Genomic DNA, 23,295 nt, shown 5'->3' with positions numbered 1-23,295 from the left:
TTTGGAATGTGTATTATTATAATACGCATGACCGATCCTTGAGAGCTACACACGTGACGCGACTTAATCGTATTAAAATTTAATTAGTCACTATCGATTAGCTGTTTATAGCTTGAGTCAAGTCGGCGTGACCTAAAGGGTAAGACGTCCGGTGCATTCGTATGTAGCGATGCACCGGTGTTCGAATCCCGCAGGCGGGTGTAAATTTTTCTAATTAAATGCGTACTTAACTCATGTTCATGAATGTTTTTCACTCTTTTTTTCCTTCCACCTATGTTGATAGCCTTGAGAGGCTATTTCAGCTTCTCCTTGACGTGTAGGTGTAGGCTCACGGGACCCAAACCGGGAGTGTTGCTAACACTGGCCCTAGCAAGAGCTGATCGGAAACGCGACCCACTGAGATGATCCGGCGAGAAACTCAGTGGGCTGTGTTTGTGGGTTAATTTACTCGTCAAGCCCTTCGTCATAAGCGACGGGTTCGACGAGGACGGTGATCGGTGCTTGTAGTACCTAAAAGCACCGTTAATGGATCGGGAGGATCTGTAATGACGTGTAGTCAATGGACACTTAGAAATGCTCTCGTAGGGATGAGCTCACGGGCGTCCTAGTGTCCAGTACCGCCTTAAAAGCTTCAATTGCAGTGTGTTCGTCTCTTCCAACAGTTCCAAGACACTTTAACAGTAATTGTTTTTTTTATTGCTTATGTCGGTGAACGAGCTCACGGCCCACCTGAAGTTAAGTGGGGGATGATTGTATACTAGCGACCCGCCCTCGCTTGGCTTCGGAAACATTAAATTTTATTATTGATAGCTGAGTCCCGTGATTTTACCCGCGGTTATTGTCGTACCGAGGGTGACGCCGCGAGGCGAAGTTAGTTTAAAAAAAGTAGCTTAAGTTACTCCTTGTATCATCAGCTACCTATGACAGACAGACAGAACGACAAAAAAAGTAAAAAAAATGTTATTTTGGTGTGTGTACCGTATACATATTCATGTGCATGTAGTAAAAAGCGGCAATTTCAATATTACAAACAGACACTCCAATTTTATTTATATGTATACATGTATAGATAATTTGATAATTAAAAATATTGCATTTTTATTTAATAGCCTCTCGTAAAATTACCGAAATACGACCTTATTCACTGAGGTCTGAAGAACTCGATTATTTTGCGGATAATTTTCAATTTGCCAAAATATACATGACATTCAACAATAGTTGCAGAACAAAAACAAAAAAACAAAAAAAGCGTTCGACAATCACACGAGAAAATGCTATTTGTTTTGCCTTTGTCTATTTATATATAGATTGTGAAGATTAACGCGGCCCAAACCTGCTTAGTTCTGTGAAATAACACGCATTTACTGTAATCCAATTATAATTAAATTTACTGCAATTTTTTACTGGCGCTAGGACGTCTTGTCTGTCCGCCCGGGTAGGTATCACCACTCTACCTATTTCTGCCGTGAAGCAGTAACTCGTTTCGGTTTGAAGGGCGGGGCAGCCGTTGTAACTATACTGAGATCTTAGAACTTATATCTCAAGGGAGCTATGTCTATGGGCTCCAGTAACCATTTAACACCAGGTGGGCTGTCAGCTCGTCCACCCACCTAAGCAATAAAAATAAAAATGTAATAACTGAGACTTTAGAAGTCATATCTGAAGGTAGATGGCGGCATTTACATCGTAGATGTCTATGGGCTCCGGTAACCATTTTCAAATCAGGTGGGCCGTGAGCGCGCCCACCGTTTCTTCTTGCTTCGGTTTCCTCAATACTGAGGGTCGTGACCACCTTCTCGCAACAAGAGTTTATTACGGACCATTCCGCGCCATTTGCCTCTATCTGCCGCCGAGTGTAGAGCATCTCGAACTGTGGTGTCGAGGGTAGTGCGGATCTGGTCAGTCCAACGTGTCGGGCCTCTACCTCGTGGTCTTCTTCCGTTCACCTGGCCAGTCACCATTAGCTTCTCCAAACGCCCACCCACCTAAGCAATAAAAAAAGTCCCAAAACGTACCACAGATGGCGCTGGAGTAGTTCCAATAAAAGCGATGCACCGGTGTTCGAATCCCGCAAGCGGGTACCAATTTTTCTAATGAAATACGTACTCAACAAATGTTCACGATTGACTTCCACGGTGAAGGAATAACATCGTGCAATAAAAATCAAACCCGCAAAATTATAATTTGCGTAATTAATGGTGGTAGGACCTCTTGTGAGTTCGCCCGGGTAGGTACCACCGCCCCGCCTATTTCTGCCGTGAAGCAGTAATGCGTTTCGGTTTGAAGAGTGGGATAGCCGTTGTTACTATACTGAGAACTTAGAACTGTATCTCAAGGTGTGTGGCGCATTTACGTTGTAGATGTCTATGGGCTCCAGTAACCACTTAACACCAGGTGGGCTGTGAGCTCGTCCACACATATAAGCAATAAAAAAAAAAGGCTGTAAATATGTGATTTTTTATGATTGCCTATAATTGGAGTTGCAGTTACCAATTGCTCTAAACATGTCAATGTTATTTTATGTCTTACTGTAAACCCTGTCGGTAATCCTTAAATAAATAAATAAATAAATAAATATTTTACGATTGCAGCAGAGCGCGATCGGATTTTCCTATTACAAGCAAATAAAGTAAAATCTGTGAAGACAACCGTTAAACTCTTACAGCTGGGAGCGACAGATAAATTTTCTAAGCCGTCGGCGCGAAAACGAATTTCTAACATCTTCGGTTTGCGAGAAAATTGTCAATTTAACCCTTTTATTGCTGAGCTTATTTTCACATATTTTTCATATCTAATTTTTTTTCTTTATTTTTTTTATTGCCCTTGTAGGCAGATGAGCATACGGCCCACCTGATTGGTTACCGTCGCCCATGGACTTCAGCAATGCAAGGGGCAGATCCAAGCCCCTGCCTACCGCTCAATACTCTCCAAATAGCATTTTCATAGCTATCAGCATAGGTAGAAGAAAAAAAAGATTGACTTTTTCTTTCTTTCCAGGTCTGAACGCTTGCGAGAGCAAATCATTCACGTTCCTAAAGAAGGAGCTACCAGTCAGGTACGTACTATTCTCAATCGTTTTTTTCTGCCATAGGGAGTACAGTATTTTTACTGGTGGTAGGACCTCTTGTGAGTCCGCGCGGGTAGGTACCACCGCCCCTGCCTATTTCTGCCGTGAAGCAGTAATGCGTTTCGGTTTGAAGGGTGGAGCATCCGTTGGAACTATACTGAGACCTTAGAATTTATATCTCAAGGTGGGTGGCGCATTTACGTTGTAGATGTCTATGAGCTCCAGTAACCACTTAACACTAGGTGGGCTGTGAGCTCGTCCACCCATCTAAGCAATAAAAAAAACGCAGACGTTTAGATTACCATGACCTTCCCCCTCCTCCTGGCGTCGATAATATTTAATGCTGAGGGACGTGGTCTCAAGGATTTCTCGGGTAAATACACATGGGGTCCCGCGTCTTTCCACGGAAGTGCTTTTGGGAGAGATTTAGTCCTTCGAGGCCGCTTAAGCCTTATTGCAGTACTGCTAATTAACCGCCGCCAGACATTCGGCGTTGACTGTTGTACGGTGGAAAAGTTAGACTCCAACTCAACCTTCCTCTTTTCTTATCAGGGCTTGGGACTGGGATCGGCAGAGTTCACCTTGAAGTTTAGCTTATTACCTTAAACATAGATACATTCGTGTTGAGCGATGCACCGGTGTTCGAATCCCAGCCGGGGGTACCAATTTTTTTAATGAAATACGTACTCAACAAATGTTCACGATTGGCTTCCACGGTGAAGGAATAACATCGTGTAATAAAAATCAAACCCGAAAAATTATAATTTGGGTAATTACTGGTGGTAGGATCTGTTGTGAGTCCGCGCGGGTGGGTACTACCACCCTGCCTATTTTTGCCGTGAAGCAGTAATGCGTTTCGGTTTGAAGGGCGAGGCAGCCGTTGTAACTATACTGAGATCTTAGAACTTATATCTCAAGGGAGCTATGGCTATGGGCTCCAGTAACCACTTAACACCAGGTGGGCTGTGAGCTCGTCCACCCATCTAAGCAATAAAAAAACGTTATATATATCTAGTAATTTTTTTGTAATACCATGTTTATTTTCGATTTTCGGTGCTCACTTTAATTTTATTCCGCTTCACTGGATAACCTTGTTATTTCCAAGTCGGTTAACAAAAACAAATGCTTACCTTACACGTTATCAATAATAAACACTTCAGCTGAAGTGTATAACGGCCTTAAAGAAACAACGACAAAGTCGTGTCCCGATACGGAGTTCGGTGACCTTTGACGACGCCATGTTTGTCACTAAACTAATATTTTTTTAAATCTACCCTCCATAACCAATAAAAATGTTTAGCCAAAATTTATAGTCAAATTTTTTTTGTTGATGGTTTTGATACAGATAAATCTGCTCATTGCAAGTTCATGTCATGATGATACAGCAATTATTGAAGCTTATACAAGCGAAGGTCACCGTATGCGTCTGTTATTCGCGTAGATGGATGAAAGAGCTTACGGCATACTTTAAGCGGTCACTGAACTCCATAGACATGACAATGTCAATGCCGCCTTGAGGCAATAATAATAACTAGTGGTCCCGCAGTAGTCGAAATTCGACTATAATTAATTGAAATTATAAGTTTCAACATTATTATGGTGCTATTGTTACAGATTTCGCCAAGACTACACTATATACAAATACTCGTAATATTAAAGATAAACAATACTAACCTATTCTCAATTTGACTACAGACTTTAACCAATAACAAAAGTTTGACAATAAAAATGTGTGTGTGCGTCAAATACATGGTATGTAGTGTGTGTAATGTTTTCTTTATTGATTTAATGTATCTTTTATGCATTATTTTTAAAAAATATCAGCATTGTGCACTTCTTCTCTATATTCTCTATAAGTGTGGAAAATTTCATACTCCTCCGTCCGCGCAATTTTCGTAAAAAGGGATACAAAGTTTTTGCTTCACGTATTAATATATAGATTGGATTTATGGCAACCACTCGCCATCTGTCGCATGTCGCTATGCAATATAGCGACATGCGCTAATTCTGACGTCTAAGATATTTATATGTCGGCACACGTCAGGGATGGCTAAGCGGTAGTTTCCGTCATCACTCGTATTTGGTTGAACTCAGTTTATAAAAAGTCAATAAAACCTTTTGAATAATAATTATTGAAACTCAACACACACAACTTTCACAATGACAGGATAAACCGACAGTTTTGTTGCACATACCGACAGACCGACTGACTGACTGAGACGGACGGAATCACTGTCTGACACGAATGCCACGACTCTGTCCACGTACCGCCATTTTATAACTGTGGCGTTACGGAGTGTACCCTTCATTTTGTGATATTTATCAAAACAACATTTCATCATTTAAAATAATAATCAAAACCACCGTCTTAATATTACTAAAAGTCGTCAACCACGACACGGCCATTCTGTCACTTTGACGTTTGTGTATCGTTGATATTCCGAACTATTGACCCGGATGCGACATATATATACTGAAATGTCATCAAAATATGTGTCCAGTGCCGCGAAAAAAACAACAAACATTCACACTTCGCCAAACTTTCGCATTTATAAAATATTAGTCGGACGTTTCATTGAAGATTTAATAGTGTTGTGCATTATTCGATAAAAAAAAAATACATTAAATTAATTGATATTTTTTTAAATTACATCAAAGAAAATATAAGGTATAATTATAGCCAGTGTGACTCGGGATGATGTGACAGCGATACTATATACATATGCCCGTATCTGTCCAGCTATTTATAATTATAATGTAATAAATAAACTTGCATACGCATAACTATACTTGAGACCTTAGAACTCATATCTCAAGGTGGGTGGCGCATTTACGTTGTAGATGTCTATGGGCTCCAGTAACCACTTAACACCAGGTGGGCTGTGAGCTCGTCCACCCATCTAAGCTATAAAAAAAATCAAGTTCATTGTACTTACTTACGATCTTACACTAAACAACAATTACTTTGCGTGTCACTCATTAAGTGTTATACAGGGTGGCCCATAAGTCCTTTGATATGAAAAAAAATTTATTAAAATAAAACTAATTACATTATGAATTAAATTTTTATTTACATAAAAAGCTTAAAAAACGGGAATTATTTTTTGAAAATAACATCTCCTAAATGTAATCCGTTGCGATCACGGCACTCTTGCAAACGACGTCTAAAATTGTCGATGACTGCGCGGCACGTCACTGCTGAAATGCTTGTCATTTCTCTGCGGATGTTTTCTTTTAGGGCCTCAATTGACCGCGGGTTTGTGTCGTATACTTTAGCCTTAAGGTAGCCCCACAAAAAAAAATCCATCGGGGTCAGATCTGGACTACGTGGAGGCCAGGAAATGTCTCCTCTCTTAGAGATAACTTTGCCAGGAAAAAGTTGACGGATAACGGGCATAGCAGTGTTAGAGGTGTGAGAAGTGGCCCCATCCTGTTGAAACCACGTCCTGGCATTAAAGCCTGAAAAGTTTTGCAATTCTGGTATGAAAAACTCTTCGATCATAGCCACATATCGCTCCGACGTAACAGTAACTGCGCGCCCTCTGCCATCCTCAAAGAAGTAAGGCCCTAGGATACCATGGGCTGACATAGCGGCCCAAACAGTCACTTTCGGACTATGTAAGGGCTTCTGATGCTTAAGTTTTGGATTGATGGGGCTCCAATAGCGGCAATTTTGTTTACTAACATGCCAGTTAAGATGGAAATGAGCCTCGTCAGAGAACATTATGTTATTGAAGGAAGTAAACCGATTCAACATTTCATTCGCATAATTTTGTCTTTGAATACCGTCAGTTTCCTTTAATTCTTGAACCAACTGAATTTTGTAAGGGTGCATATGTAAATCTTTCTTCAAAATCCGTTGTAACGATGTCCTGGATACGTTTAATGCTCTGGCGCGCTTACGAGTTGACTGTGTCGGATTTTCGCGAATAGACTGTGTCACTGTGTCTATGTTTTGTTCCGTACGTGACGTCCTTGGGCGACCCAACCGCGGTTTATCTAACGTCGAACCGGTCTCCTCGAACTTAGCAACCCAGTTCTTAATCGTTTGAAGAGTTGGAGTGTCGTCAAAGTTGTGTAAACCTTTGTGTTCTCGAAATTTACGCCGCGCAACGGTTGCCGAATTGTCGTTTTTATAAAACTCGCGCACACAAAACGCACGGTCCGCTCCGGTAAAACGCTCCATCGCGACTAAATTCCCAGAAACCGAAGTTACTCCCCCCGCTTCCCCTGCACCGCTCACGCGCGCCCTGTTCGTTTTATTCAAATTTTACTTTTCAAAGGACTTATGGGCCACCCTGTATTTAGGTTATTTTAAATCATTTAGCATCACAAAAATGAGTTAACTAAATCGTTTTCATCATTTAAATATAATCATATCCCATATATGTGATTACGTTTTAAGTGTTTTATTAGTGGATTCCTGTAAGTCTATTCTCGGATACAATGCGTCTTGTATTAATTTAGACTATCAGCCGTAAGTCGGTCGACTTATTTAGGTTAGGTAGCGGCTTGTTCCGAACTTCGCTGACGTTCATGAGCATCAGTGATCACTCGACTTACCGCATCACTAGTAGGTATTAGAACGGTACCGTTTCCGCATTTTCGCAAACCGACTTTAACGATTAATAAATAATATTGGGCAATGAAAATGAAATATGCAAAATTGTTTTGGGTGGTTTGTGAGTACTGGTAAGTCGTAATACTAATTACCGTGCCTTCATTACGACATTACAAGCGTACGAATGTGAAATTCGGGGTGGCTGTCACACAATAGAATTGAAATTTCAATCTCACAATACCGTGTCTGTGGATTTTCGTAGCGCGAACCTGTCTGCTCATTGTGAGCATTTAAAAAAGAAAACGGACAATTAATTACTTAATAAATTGCGAAAGACAATAGTTTAAAATCGATACAAAAGTTCTGTTCAAATAAAAAATTATCGATAATTCAGCATTGCGATAATCGTCTCTTCTCCTCCCTACCGATAAAGCTGTAGAGGTATGACGCATTGTTTACGTTTAGTCCTCAAGGTCAAACACTGAACGGATTATACAAACGTGACGTGTCTCTACATCGATAAAATCATGATACCTAGAGCCAATTAAATAAAGCCCATTTCAATTTTATATTTGCCCTTTTTTATAATAATACGCTTTTATTAGCTTCAGACGTATGCATGTTTGTATGGGAATCTTTGAACATGATTTTGACCCCCTTCAAAACGTCGGATTAACTCGAAATTTGGAATACTTATTAAGGACCGATGACTATTCAATACACAAAAAAATATTGAAAAAATTGAAATTCAACTAAAAAATTTAAAATAAATATGTAATAGTAAAAAAAAAAAATAACAAAATACGCTTTTATAGAAAATGCAACTAAAAAATTAATAAATAAATTAATCAATAATAATAAATCAATATCCTGAAAAGCACCCCACGCTTTTTTTTTACAATAAAATCATTTTTTCTTACACGATTTTTAAATCAAATTTATTAAAATTTATTTTAATATTTTTTATTTGGATTTTTTATAAAAGCGTATTTTGTTAGTTTATTTTTAACTATTATTAATTTAAATTTGTAACCGGCTTTAGTTTGACATATTGTTTTAAAGTTTCGCGGCCGTCTACATGTGTGTGCCGTGTGAGCACTATTTGACGAATTCTCACCACAATACACATTGATTGAGTTTGTCGTGTTTCAACGGTGATGCAACGCCGCTATTGCGAGTAGACACAGCCCAGTGAGTTTCTCGCCGGATCTTCTCAGTGGGTCGCGTTTCCGATCCGGTGGTAGATTCTTCGAAGCACTGCTCTTGTGTTAGAGCTAGTGTTAGCAACGTCACCACGTTAGAGCCCCGTGAGCTCACCTACTCGCTCAACGAATCTAGTATAACCCCTCGACGTTACTAGAATAGGTAAGAAGAAAAGAGCAGGAGAGTTTTGGAGGAGGGTTATTTTTTTTTTTATTGCTTAGATGGGTGGACGAGCTCACAGCCCACCTGGTGTTAAGTGGTTACTGGAGCCCGTAGACATCTACAACGTAAATGCGCCACCCACCTTGAGATATAAGTTCTAAAATCTCAGTATAGTTACAACGGCTGCTCCACCTTTCAGACCGAAACGCATTACTGCTTCACGGCAGAAATAGGCAGGGTGGTGGTACCTACCCGCGCGGACTCACAAGAGGTCCTACCACCAGTAATAACGCTAATTATAATTATTGCGGGTTTGATTTTTATTACACGATGTTGTTCCTTCACCGTGGAAGTCAATCGTGAGCATTTGTTGAGTACGTATTTCATTAGAAAAATTGGTACCCGCCTGGGAGTAAGTATGCGAAGAGTAAAGTTATGTGAACTGTTTTATTTTATTAGTTCAGTGTTTCTTCTGATTTAAAACGTGTAACAACGGTGGTTTATTAACCGTTTAGTATCTGTGAAAGTGTACAAGTATGGGAAAATGAAGCAAAGCCGTTGGACGTAGCTTCTCCGGTTCCTACAAAAAGTCCACTGAAGTCTCAGTAAATAGTCATAATTATACTGAGCCTTCATTTCATCTCGTAATTATATACCCACCCCAGTCCTAAAATAAATCGCCTTCATCACATTTCGTTCCATAAAACAGAACATTTGTATGTATACAATAATTGAAGATTTTCATAAACTCATAATTGGCAACAATTTACATTTTTTTTTTTTTTTTTTGTCAGGAGGAAATCGCCGGACTCCCGCCCTCCACTGGGGATGGAGGGTGGGGCATGTCGGAGTCGAACCGACTAAAACCTCCTGTCGCTCAACAACCAACGTCCAACCCTCGCATGAGACAGAACTCATGAAAAGGCAAGGGGAGGAGAGTGAAGCGTTTAGTGCGGAGCACATCTCTCCCATCACCCTCCCCCTCGGGACGCCGGGCCAGCGATCGTCGGCGCCACGACCACCAGCCCTCTCGGTCGGCAGGCTGTCCGAAGCCCGCCTAGATGGCGCCGGTTTGAATTGGTTATCCTACGAAATACCCCGCTGGGTCAGAACCAGCGTGGGTCGAGGATAGCCGGCCTTCCATCACCCGGATGCTCTTGCGTAAAACGCGTGCAGAGCAGCTTGCACGTCGTCTTCTTAGGCCCCCTTCTTAGGCCCCAGACCGACATATGAGGGGGACCCGAAACACTTAGAGGGCCAGGGCTAGGGCGATATCCGCCTCCCTGGCCCCCGCTCGACGGCGGCGGGCTTGTGCGTCTCTCACGCGCCCCGCCGCCTCCTTCTGCGAGATGGTGCACTCGCAGAAGTCGAGCGTCGCCTTCCACGACTCGTCGCTGCCGAGCATCGATGCCACAACACTCGGCAACGACAAGTCGTTTCCTATTTTTGCGACGAGGACACGGCGCCACCCCTCCCATGCGGGGCAGGCAACGAGCGTGTGCTCCGCCGTGTCCAAGTCGCAACCACAATGGTAACACTCTGCCGTCGGCTCGGCTCCGATCCGGTGCAGGAACTCACCGAAGCAACCATGCCCAGTGAGCACCTGCGTGAGCCGGAAAGTGAGGCGTCCTCTGTCACGATTCACCCAATCCACAAGAATCGGGCGAATCGCCTCGACGGTCCTACGACCAGCCGAAGGATCGGCCAGCCGCCTGGACCATGCCTCCAGCACGGACCGCTGAGATTGGGCCCTCCGCGCTCTGACCACAACCGCGCTCTGACCACAAACAATTTACATAGCAAGAAGCCAATTGCCATACTTAAAAATAAGTAGAAGAAGATTACGAGTAGACTTGTGTCGTGGGAAATAACATATTGTTTATAATACTGGTGGTAGGACATCTTGTGAATCTCCATGGGTGGGTACGTACCACCACCCTGCCTATTACCGCTGTGAAGCAGTAATGCGTTTAGCTTTGAAGTGTGGAGCAGCCATTGTACTGTAAAATCAAGATGGGTGGTGGGATATAACTTTATACAGTCAAACCTGGGTAAGTGAGAACTGGATAAGTGAGAAAACTCTATAAGTGAGAGTAATAGCCAGGACCCGTCATTTTAAGCTCCCAAAACCTCTATTAGCGAGAAACAGAAACCTTGGTAAGAGAGAGTTGTTTTTCCCTCATGGACCTCCGTAAGTGAGACAGCTACTTATCTATACCTCTATAAGCGACAGTCGAGCTTTATTTATTTATATTATTTAGGAGGAACAAATGAAAAAACAAATTACAAATTTAACATCTGCTATTTTATGACTCGTTCTTAACTTTCGTGGAACTTCCTACCATTGTTTTTGTATTGTTTTCTCGTTAATATTGAATATTCTATTTCGTGGAACTAAATAATGTTGTTATTTTATCGTATGCTTTTCGAATGGACACGTGTGCCTGTGTACCGTCCTGTTTGTCGGACTCACTCAGTTTATAGTTAATCAATTGCGAAGGAAAGTTCTGTTCTGCATCTTGTCAAAACGGAAAATTAAAGTACCGTCATTAAGTGATAAACTTAAAATAGTTAATGCGTTTGAATCCGGAAAATCGCGAAATGAAGTTCAGAGGGTGCATTAAGGAGAAACTCGGGTTAGTGAGAAACCTCTATAAGCGAGAATTAGATTGTGCTCCCTTGAACTCTCGCTTATCCAGGTTTGACTGTAGATGTTTATGGGTTCCGTTAACCACTAAATACCTGGTGGGCCGTAAGCACGTCCACTCATTTAAGCAAATATAGTACATTTTACACCAAGGGAGAACCCATAATCATAAAAAAACATTTCAACAGTTTTTTTAATTTTTAAATAAACTACTTCTAATTGAATAAGAACTGTCTGATGAACTCATCTTTGTTTAATACTTCACTATTAAAATTTATTGCCTTTTGTTTATTTCACTTTTACACTAAACACAATATTGCAAATTAGCCGAGCACAACAATGGCGGAGAATTTAGGTGCGTGAGAGCAGACGTAGACACTAACGCGCATGCGCACTTGTCAGTACCCAGGGAGGAAAAGTTACACTTTCTTCCCTGTACAGCGGGAGGAAAACCGAACTTTCGGCGTAGGTACGAGAAAACATTTTTTTTCCGACTTAAAGCTTCTAGAGAATTTAACCTTTTATATCGACCGGTAGAGATAACTTGATGTTTCCTGAACAATCTGACCACGAATATCAAACGTCTTTTACGCAGACCAATGCGGGGCGATTGAAATACATAGGTACCGTTTTCGCCTGTAATTAATATAACGCAATTTTAAATGTAATCAATATAATGACCGGAATTCGACCAGAATCACTGAATTGAAACTTTAACCTCATATCTGAGGGGTCTGCGTATTCTGGTCACTGGATCGCGTATCCGTTGAAACATTATATTATTATTAGCACACAGATATAAACAATAATTGCAACCCGTATGCTGATAAGGAAATACTAATAAACGCTCATCACTGGAATAATTTCAGTAAACAAAGCAATTAAAAATTAAATTTAATTTGTTTTATTGCTGCAATGAAATTAGACTGTTTTTGTGTTTGTCGTAATTGATTTTATAAATATTCTCTTTGTTTTTTAATACGCTGGCGTAGAGCGTGACATGCATGGTATCAGTAGTTATAAATAATATCCTGAAAAGCCGCCCACGCTTTTTTTACAATAAAATCATTTTTTCTTACACTATTTTCAATTTAAATTTATTAAAATTTATTTTGAATTTTTAGTGGGTTTTTCTATGAAAGCGCATTTTGTTAGTTTTTTTAAACTATTATTTATTATCTCCTCGTTCTGGTCTAGTGACTCCAGCCGCTGTAACGGGTCTAGGTTGTTTTCGCGATCTGTGCGCTTAGTACGAGTTTTTAAACGTTCTCGATAGCGTAAAAGTTAACTTAAATTGATATACAGTTGCAACAGCGCCCCTAGCGGCAAACGCAGGCAAACGTTCCAACTCCATACAAATTTGAGTTAACTTTTACGCTATGGAGAACGTTAAAAAACTCGCTTTTTTTAAAATCCCTACCTATGCTGATAGCCTTGAGAGGCTCTTTCAGCTTACCCTAGCGTGTGTAGGTGAGCTCACGGGGCTCAAACCGGCGAGTTGCTAACACTGACCCTAGCAAGAGCAGTGCTTCGTAGAATATACCACCGAATCGAAAACGCGACCCACTGAGAAGATCCGGCGAGAAACTCAGCGGGCTGTGTCTGTGGGTTAATTTACTCGTCGAGAACGATGACCGGTGTTTGAGGTACTTAAAAGCACCGTTAATGGATCGGGAGGATCCGAAATGACGTGTCACACTACCAATTATTAGGGGTCCGATACATCACCTTGGACAGCGAAGAGAAGCAATCAGTCTATCTTAGATCAACTGCAGATCAAGACTAGACTGTCCACACTCTGCCTTCGCCGCGCACTCGAGTACTTCGGTCATATTGCTCGGAAAACACCGGATAGCTTAGAAAGACTATTCGTGACAGGGAAGATCGAGGGAAAGAGACCGCGCGGGCGCAGTCCGACAAGGTGGTTCTACCAAATCCGCACCACACTAGAGATCCCATTCCACGACGCCCTTCATGCGGCCAATGATCGGAGGCGCTGGCGGGACATCACAAGGAGTAAAATCATGTCGAATTATAATGGTCACGACCCTCACCAGTGAGGAAACGACGCGAGGAGGAGGAGGACATTACCAGTTTTAGGATACGAAACAAATAAACATCTGTCTTTCTCTTTCAGGCTCGCGAACATAATGAAGGAGATAGCGCTACTCCCTGAGAACCTACTTCGAATGCCTTCGGTGGGTTTAGTCAACCAATGGTACGAGCGCTCATTCGAGGAAATAACACGCTTTGAACAGTTGGAACCAGATCCTCCGACGCTGACCCAGTAAGAGACCATTTCCATTCATATAATTAAAAAGACTAGTAGTTCCCTATTAGTCGAAATTTGATTATAATTAATTGGAATTATAAGTTTGGACATTATTATGGTTCTATTGTCAAAGACTTTACTTCTATAACCAGACATTTCGCTAAGATTACACTATAGACAAATAATATTAAAGACCAACAATATTAATCTATTCTCAATTTGAACACAGACTTTAAACAATAACAAAAGTTTGACAGTAAACAAAGAGTATATGGGTTGAGTCCAATACACGGTAATGTCTGTAATAATTTATTATCGATGTATTTTTTTATGCATAATTAACCAAAAAAATGCATTTTCACTTCTTCTCTATATTCTGTATAAGTGTGGGAAATTTCATACTCCTCCGTCCGCGCAATTTTCATAAAAAAGGCTACAAAGTTTTTGCTTCACGTATTAATATACAGATGTCTGTCCCGGAAAAAAAAAGTTCATCATTTCTCAAACGAAACCTTCACAGGTTCTGCGAACGTCTTGTCCACATAAGGAACCGGCACGCTGACGTCGTTCAGACGATGGCCCAGGGTGTGCTAGAGCTGAAAGAGTCTCACGAAGTGGATCCCGGAACGGAGAACTCCATACAATATTTCCTGGACAGATTCTATATGAGTCGGATATCTATTCGGATGCTTATTAACCAGCACAGTAAGTACTTTTGTCAATATGGGGGGCAGGGGGCAGGGGGCAGGGGGCAGGGGAGGGAGATCGCAAGCCCCTGGTCTGACAGACTTGAGGGCCAGATGTCACTGTGGTCCTGGTGACTGGTGAACAAAATTTATTGACATTTTTTAACCGGGAGTTTTGAAGTCGTCGTGGCCTAAAGGATAAGACGTCCGGTGCATTCGTGTCTAACGATGCAACGGTGTTCGAATCCCGCAGGCGGGTACCAATTTGTCTAATGAAATACGTACTCAACAAATGTTCACGATTGACTTCCACGGTGAAGGAATAACATCGTGTAATAAAAATCAAACCCGCAAAATTATAATATGCGTAAAAACTGGGGTCCAGTAACCACTTAACACCAGGTGGGCTGTGAGCTCGTCTACCCATCTAAGCAATAAAAAAAAAACGGGAATTACCTTTCTTATTACGCAACATATAACCGGCGCGAACTCTTTCACTGGCGCCTGTCAGTTTAAAGCTTCCATTACATACATACTAATAAAGAGTTTTTGATTAAGAGCACTCCAACTTAAAACTAAAATTAAAAAAAAACCCGCTTAAGTGATATTGCCACAATTTTTATTTTATTTCAAAGGTTATTCGATGACATTATGTATATGGAATATAATTTTAGCCAAATGGCCGCCGCGCCTCCACTGTAGGTGGTGTATGTATCGTGGTGGATCAATTATATCACGACTGAATATGTGTTCGTGCCAAATTTGACAGCTATTGCTTTATCAAGATGGCCGCTATGAGCTGTCAAAGTTTGAGCGTCTCTATTAAAAAACCCTATATAAGTATGAAGCTAATGAATGGGTGTTACCGGTCATCGTTCTCGTCGAACCCGTCGCTTGCGGCTCGGCTCGGCCAGTAAATTAACCCACAGACACAGCCCACTGAGTTTCTCGTCGTATCTTCTCAGTGGGTCGCGTTTCCAATCCGGTGGTAGATTCTGCGAAGTACTGATCTTCCTAGGGCCAATGTTAAAAATAAAAAAACTTGTTGAAATGACGCCTTGGTCGTCGTTGTTCGTGTATCTATTTTTACGATTTACCCTCCTTTCTTTTCTTACCTATGCGATAGCCTTGAGAGGCTATTTCAGCTTCTCCATGACGTTTAGGTGAGGTCACGGGGCTCAAACCGAAGTGTTGTTAACACTGGCCCTAGCAAGAGCAGTGTCGCAGAATCTACCACCGGATCGGAAACGCGACCCACTGAGAAGATCCGGCGAGAAACTCAGTGGGCTGTGTCTGTAGGTTAATCTACTTGTCGAGCCCTTCGTCGCAAGCGACGGGTTCGACGAGAACGATGGCCGGTGCTTTAGGTACCTAAAACCACCGTTAATGGATCGGGAGGATCCGTAATGACGTGTTTTACCTTCCGGCACGCAGCTCTGTTGTTTGGCGAGCAGCTTGGCGGCAAGCAGGCGTCGGTCAATGGGATCGGCAATGGTGGCCGTCACATCGGCTCCATAGACCCGGCCTGCGACGTCGTGGCCGTCGTTAGGGACGCCTACGAGAACGCAAGGTTCCTCTGCGATAGATACTACCTAGCCTCACCAGAGTTGGAGGTGCTGCAGGACGGAGGTAAGATCTGTGACGAAGACCGGTTATAAAGTCATTCTGTTGTTAAAACTCGTGATCATAAAAACAAAGCATTGAATGCAAAAGGTGCGGCCATTTATGAGGTGGAGAAGAATCATGTAAAGAATGAATTTAACTGCGGTGTACTATCAATAATGTACTGATAATATTACTGTTTCACTAATTGTTACCCGTGGCTTCGTGCTTGTGGTCAAGGAAAACTTTTTTTATTGCTTAAATGGGTGGACGAGCTCAAAGCCGACATGGTGTTAAATCGTTACTGGAGCCCATAGACATTTACAACGTAAATGCGCCACCACCTTGAGATATAAGTTCTAAGGTCTCAGTATAGTTACAACGGCTGCCCCGCCCTTCAAACCGAAACGCATTACTGCTTCATGGTAGAAATAGACAGGGTGGCGTACCTACCCGTGCGGACTCACAAGAGGTCTTACCACCAGTAAAAAAGTTCAGTCAACAAACGCTAAGCTATTAAAAAATTCTCCCTAATGCTCTATCGACTAATCAATGTAAAGTTAGAACTACCCGCGTCAAAGAATAACCGGGGCGTTGACCTCTTGACGTTATTTGACTTTTTTAACTTTCATACGTTACGTGCCGTGCGGAAATCAATAAAAAGCTGTAATAGAAACTTTTAGTAAAAAAGTCGTGACCGTGTGAGCTCGTCTCCCTGTCTAAGCTTATTATCTGCTTAGTGCTGTTTGTTTGCATCATCATTTATTATTTCCATACTGTTGATGTATTATGTGTATGTTAGTATGTATATTGGTATATAAATATTGGCATATATATCATATTCTATGTAAACGGTATATATTTTGTTTATTGTATGTATACAATACCGTCTTTACCATAAGGGCATACGGGGCCCGTGCCCAGGGCCCCCATTCTCAGGGGGCCCCCGAAAGACCGACAATTTCTCTCACACGTTTATTCTCAAAACATTTTTGTCGGGCACATTACACTTTTTTCACAAATCAGTAATCAGAAGGTATTTACAAGGCATATACTATGCCTATAATAGAAGATTTTGCTCAACAGAAATCCCGAAAGAAACCGTTATCGAAATCGTAACCAAAAAACCAGCAGCATTCTAATATCATTAATGACATATTATATCATACTGTATTTGATTACCTACAATAAATGGTCTCATACTCAGCAAAAAAATGTTATTATAATTCGCTTTTTTTTTACTTTCCAAAAGGGCCTCAAATTCTTGTGTGCCCAAGGGCCCCATCCTAGTTTAAGACGTCCCTGTATGTATATATTTTCTATAATAATGTATTATCTATATTATACCGCTACATATCTGCTATATTTTTATATTTTCTAGAATTTCTGTAAATCAAACGGTTGTCTGCTTTTAGCGATAAGACCGCCTTTTGTACATATTTATCTGCCTTTTGTTGATTGTTTTTTGAATGTAAATTGTGTTTTGGTGTGCAATAAAGCGTATTCTCTCTCTCTCTCTAAGCAGAAGAAAGGCTCGTGTGAATACTGTATAAACTATTATATGTATGTATGTATGTATGTATATATGTATGTATGTATGTATATTTATATTTATATGTGATTTTGTATATATGTAGATATACTTTTTTTTTGTATGTATTCGTAGCCTAATATAAATTTCATTGCACCTACCACTATTTACTCTGCACTACCTTTGGTTGACTGGTAGAGAATGCCTTAGGCATTAAGTCCGCCAATGTAAATTTTACATGAAGTGTAATAAATAAAAATAAAAAAAATATCCTATGACGATTGTTCCAGTGTCGAGTCTGCGACCGATGCCCATAGTGTATGTGCCCTCGCACCTCTACCACATGCTGTTCGAGCTATTCAAGAACGCCATGAGAGCCGTCATGGAGAACCACGGCACTGCCCCGCCGCCGATACAAGTTAACCTTGTCAACGGGAAAGAGGACATATCCGTTAAGGTAAATTGCACAGACGGATGGAGGGTCTTAGTTTATTGCAGAGACGGATTTACGGTGTTACGATTTCACCGTGGTCCATGGACATCACAATGTGAAGCTACTTTTGTAATCGAAGTCTCGAGTATATTGCTTCGCGGCAGAGGTAGGTAGGACCGTGGTCTAAATATTCCTTTTCGCGATAAAGCTTTCGCTTTGGTTGTAGTGGTGATTCGTACAGACAAGCATGTTTGTGTGGGACAAACCGAAGGAGCGTCAGCAAAGAAAACTGAAACGTATTTTTTTTCATTGATTTTAAAATAATTATTGTTTACTAGCTGACCCGGCTGACTTCGTAGTGCCCCAATCGATAAATAAAAAACCTAAACTTTTGTATAAAAAAAACTTAAAACAAACAAAAGGAATCCGTCCGACGGGGGACACGTCAAAGGTAAAACCAAAATTGTTATTTTTATTTAATTCCCAGTATTTTCATTATTTTATTATTATCTACTTTTTAAACCTTCTCTGGACTTTCACAAATAATTCAAGACCAAAATTAGCCAAATCGGTCCAGCCGTTCTCGAGTTTTAGCGAGACTAACGAACAGCAATTCATTTTTATATATATAGATATAGATATAATGATAAGGTTACGCACACTTTCCAGCGGCTCGTTTGGGATTTGGTCGTAGGGTCACCAGTGCCACAATAACGAGTCCGGAATAGGATAGGCAGTTTATTTCCTATTTACACAGTATATTTAGCAGAAGGAAGGAAGCAGTAATGCGTTTCGGTTTGAAGGGTGGGGCAGCCGTTGTAACTACACTGAGCTCTTAGAACTTATATCTCAAGGTGGGTGGCGCATTTACGTTGTAGATGTCCATGGGCTCCAGTAACCACTTAACACCAGGTGGGCTGTGAGCCCGTTCACCCATCTAGACAATAAAAAAAAGGAGAAAGTACGGAGCAACAGAAGGCACAGATAAAGCGGTAGGAAGTCAAAGAACAATATCAAACATAGGCACGAGCAACAGATCGCAAAAAAAGGAAAAGTATACCATTAGTCCAGGGATGGGGATCATTCACCATCAGGTGTCCGTATGCGCGTCTGCCTACATCGGCAGTAAACACTAACCCAATGTTCTAAGAGGACCTTCATCGTGAATTTTCAGTTGTCAGACACCCCTGGTCCCCCAGAGTGTCAGGGGCGGTCCCCTCCACCCCGGTCCCCCAGAGAGTCAAGGCGGTCCCCCCTAGGGTGTCAGAGGCGGCCCCCCCCTAACAAGGCGCTAACCCGTCCCCTTGTTGCAGATGTCTGATCGCGGCGGCGGCATCCCGCGCAGCGTGTCGGAGCTTCTGTTCAAGTACATGTACAGCACGGCGCCGCAACCCTCCAAGTCCGACTCGCACACGGTGCCGCTAGCGGGTAAGCTAGACCCTCTTACGTCACGCAGCATAGGTCGACGACCAGGGTCACGCAATACCTCTTGTGAGTCCACGCGGGTAGGTACCACCGCCCTGCCTATTTCCGCCGTGAAGCAGTAATGCGTTTCGGTTTGAAGGGTGAGGCAGCCGTTCTAACTATACTGAGACCTTAGAACTTATATCTCAAGGTGGGTGGTGGCATTTACGTTGTAGATGTCTATGGGCTCCAGTAACCACTTCCATCTGCCATCTGTTGTTAAAATCAGAAATGAACTGGAAAATTGTAGACATAGTTCTTCTAGACGTCTTCATATTATATCTAATCAGTGCGTTGCATCTCGCAGGTTACGGATACGGGCTGCCCATCTCTCGCTTGTACGCGCGGTATTTCCACGGCGACCTGGTGCTGGTATCGTGCGAGGGTTACGGCACGGACGCCGTCATCTACCTCAAGGTACACCAGACACTAAGGACAGTGGCTGTCCCCCCTCTCACCCCACCCACTCCTTGTGAATGTGCGACCAAGCCGGTCCCCATCAAGTGACAGGCTCGAACCACCCGGCGATAAAATGCCGGGATAAAATGCAACATTTGTATCGGTCTTACCGTGATGTTATATAGCCATAAAAGCTTTCCTCGATAAGAGGGCTATCTAACACTGAAAGATTTTTTTTTTATTCAACATATTTTGTACACACAGCTGTTAGAAAAAAATGCGAAAATAAGGATACAGAGTACAGAATAATTTTTCAAATCGGACCAGTGGTTCCCGAGATTGGCGCGTTCAAACAAACAAACTCTTCAGCTTTATAATATTAGTATAGACTAGAGACCCGCCCTCGCTTCGCTTCGGAAACATTAAATTTTATTATTAATAGCTGAGTCCCGCAATGTTACCAGCGGTTATTATCGTACCACGGGTGATGCCGCGGGGCGGAGCTCGTCTAAAAAACGTACCCTAAGTTACTCCTTATATCATCAGCTACCTGTCAGTGAAAGTCTCGTCAAAATCGGTCCATCCGTTCCAGAGATTAGCCGGAACAAACAGACAGACAAAAATTGTAAAAAATGCTATTTTGGTGTATGTACCGTATATATATTCATAATATGCATGTAGTGACAAGAAGCTATTTCAATATTACAAACAGACACTCCAATTTTATTTATATGTATAGCTGATATCATTAAAACCATATTAACCATCACCATCACCACCAGGCTCTAACGAACGAAGCCAACGAGCTACTGCCGGTCTTCAATAAGACGTCTTCGAAGTTCTACCGCCCCTCGTCCCAGCTGGCGGACTGGTCCGGCACCCTCAACTCCTCGAATCAGTGCAGGAGGGAGAAGGTGTCTCCGCTCTCATCACCGATATCCCACAGCCTATAGTCCCCTAGGCTAGTGGAAGTCCGACCGGCGCCATTCAGGTATTCAGATTTTACTGGTGGTAGGACGTATTGTGAGTCCACGCGGGTAGGTACCACCGCCCCGCCTGTTTCTGCCGTGAAGCAGTAATGCGTTTCGGCTTGAAGGGTGGGGCAACCGCTGTAACTATACTTGAGAGCTTAGAACTTATATATCAAGGTGGGTGGCGCATTTACGTCGTAGATGTCTATGCGGTCCAGTAACCACTTAACATCAGGTGAGCTGTGAACTCGTCCACCCATCTAAGCAATAAATAAAAAAGGTACAGCTTTCTGCATCATCAGAGACGACCACAACGATGCTAGTTCTATGTTAGCTTGGCCTCTCCGATGCTGACGTCATAGATATAGAGACAGCGATAGCCGGTCGTCTCGCTCTAAAACTCGAGTCCACGAGGCGAGTTCGAACTACCTAACGATTCGGTTTTATTGCCCAACTCTGAAGATCCTATATAGAACTTTGTTTGGGACATTATAGATATACACTTTTTTCCCTGTGTGTGTCTGTGTGGTGATATCGAAAATTTCATATACCGCACATACAATGCCAGTAATAATGTCACTTATGCAAAAATTTTGTTCAAACTGAACTGAGTTTAAGAAAATACATTTTGTCACAGTTATTAGTGAGAGGTTTGCTATTACTGATGAAGTTTTTAAGTTGTAGTTTTTATATTATAATAATTTTATTTCTTTAGTCGAGAAGAACTATATAAAAAATCTTGAAAAAAAATACATAATTTGCATAAGTGACGTTATAGCAACGAATGTGGGATATAGTTAAGGGAAACATAACTTAGAAGCTGTACCGGAACTGTTTCTTTTGTAAATTTAAAATTAAAAAAGTGTTTGCCGAAAAATCATTGTTGATGGTTCGTGTTTGACAGCTTTGACGTTTGTCAAAGTTTTTGTGATTTTTTTTTCTAAGTTGACAAAGAGCGAAGCTTAAATATAAGGGGAAGTTTAAAAATGTTTCTGAATAGTTTGGTCATTAACTATTGTGTACAAAATAAAGTAGTCTAGATATAATAAAAAAAATAAACTAGGAATAGATGTATTTAACGTCAGCATTAGGATCACAAGGTCGGGTCAGTTATTATACGCGATTCAAATCTCGCACGGATGGGTAGACGAGTGGCGTTAAGTCGATGCCCCAATCCATATGCTTCACGACGCGAACGACCCAACATTGAGACGTGAGGTCGAACCAAAAGCACGTCAAGTTAACCTTTGGCTGTTTCTTTGACATCTGTCAAATATGACAGAAGCCGGAATCTCGCATTTCTTACGTCGATTCCTACAAAAAGACAACAATTACACAAAGTCGAAAATCATATTGTTTTAAGTAGTAGTAGTTTTATTTTTCCAACTGGAAAGGCAAAGGCGTCACACCATACAGCCTAATCTTTTATATTTAAGTGTATTTATATGATAAATGTTTCATGGCATGAAATGAAATGAGATGATATGGGATTAAATATAATCTCAGTAAAATGGTGTTCATTAACTGAGACTTTCTCAGTGGACTTTTTGGAGGATTCCGAGGAGTTACGTGAAGCGGCTTTGTTTCATTTTCCCACATGCGATATTTTAATACGATCTCGTCAAATTGACATATCGTATCGTCCTTGTGCCTCTAACGTTGACAATTAATTATTAAAAATTTATTATTTAATTGAAATTCGATTGTGATATTCGTTTTAAAACGACCATTCGGTTCTAACTTTTATTATAATTTCTATATCGTTTCAACCTCTCAGACTGGACTAACATTAAATTGTCATTACTAGAGGTCCCGCAGTAGTCGAAATCCGACTATAATTAATTGGAATTGTAAGTTTGTACACTATTATGATTGTATTTTATACTTCTATAATCACAAATTTCGCCAAGGCTACACTATAAAAAAATATTAAATACAGACAAACAATATTTAATCTATTCTCAATTTGACAACAGACGTCAAGAACAAAAGTTTGACAATAAATAGTATGCATGCGTGTGTGCGTCAAATACATATTATGTAGTGTGTGTAATGTTTTCTTTATTGATTTAATGTATCTTTTATGCATTATTTTAAAAAAATATTAGCATTGTGCACTTCTTCTCTATAATCTCTATAAGTGTGGAAATTTTCATACTCCTCCGTCCGCGCAATTTTCGTAAAAAGGGACACAAAGTTTTTGCTTCACGTATTAATATATAGATGAACGATAAAATATCGAGAGGTGAAAGGTTATGCTTAAATGCTTAAGCGACATTTATCTTTGTAATTTTGGT

At 41.2% G+C, this 23,295-nt stretch overlaps 1 protein-coding gene across 1 annotated transcript in view; it reads left to right on the top strand.

Moving 5' to 3' along the window:
- The window catches only part of Pdk (pyruvate dehydrogenase kinase), a 60,972-nt gene extending 38,915 nt beyond the window's left edge, over positions 1-22,057 (top strand). The window contains exons 2-9 of the mRNA XM_028185338.2: positions 2,998-3,055; positions 13,778-13,927; positions 14,433-14,617; positions 16,033-16,227; positions 18,022-18,188; positions 19,478-19,592; positions 19,936-20,045; positions 20,810-22,057. Coding sequence (XP_028041139.2) covers positions 2,998-3,055; positions 13,778-13,927; positions 14,433-14,617; positions 16,033-16,227; positions 18,022-18,188; positions 19,478-19,592; positions 19,936-20,045; positions 20,810-20,980 — 1,151 coding nt within the window. The 3' untranslated portion in view covers positions 20,981-22,057. The remainder of the gene's footprint in view (positions 1-2,997; positions 3,056-13,777; positions 13,928-14,432; positions 14,618-16,032; positions 16,228-18,021; positions 18,189-19,477; positions 19,593-19,935; positions 20,046-20,809) is intronic.
- Positions 22,058-23,295: the final 1,238 nt, after the last annotated feature.

The sequence above is a fragment of the Bombyx mandarina genome, chromosome 02 (genome assembly GCF_030267445.1).
Source record: "Bombyx mandarina strain Sakado chromosome 02, ASM3026744v2".
NCBI lineage: Eukaryota > Metazoa > Arthropoda > Insecta > Lepidoptera > Bombycidae > Bombyx > Bombyx mandarina.
The sequence above is the reverse complement of the archived record's forward strand: the minus strand, read 5'-3'. Positions and strand labels throughout refer to the sequence as shown.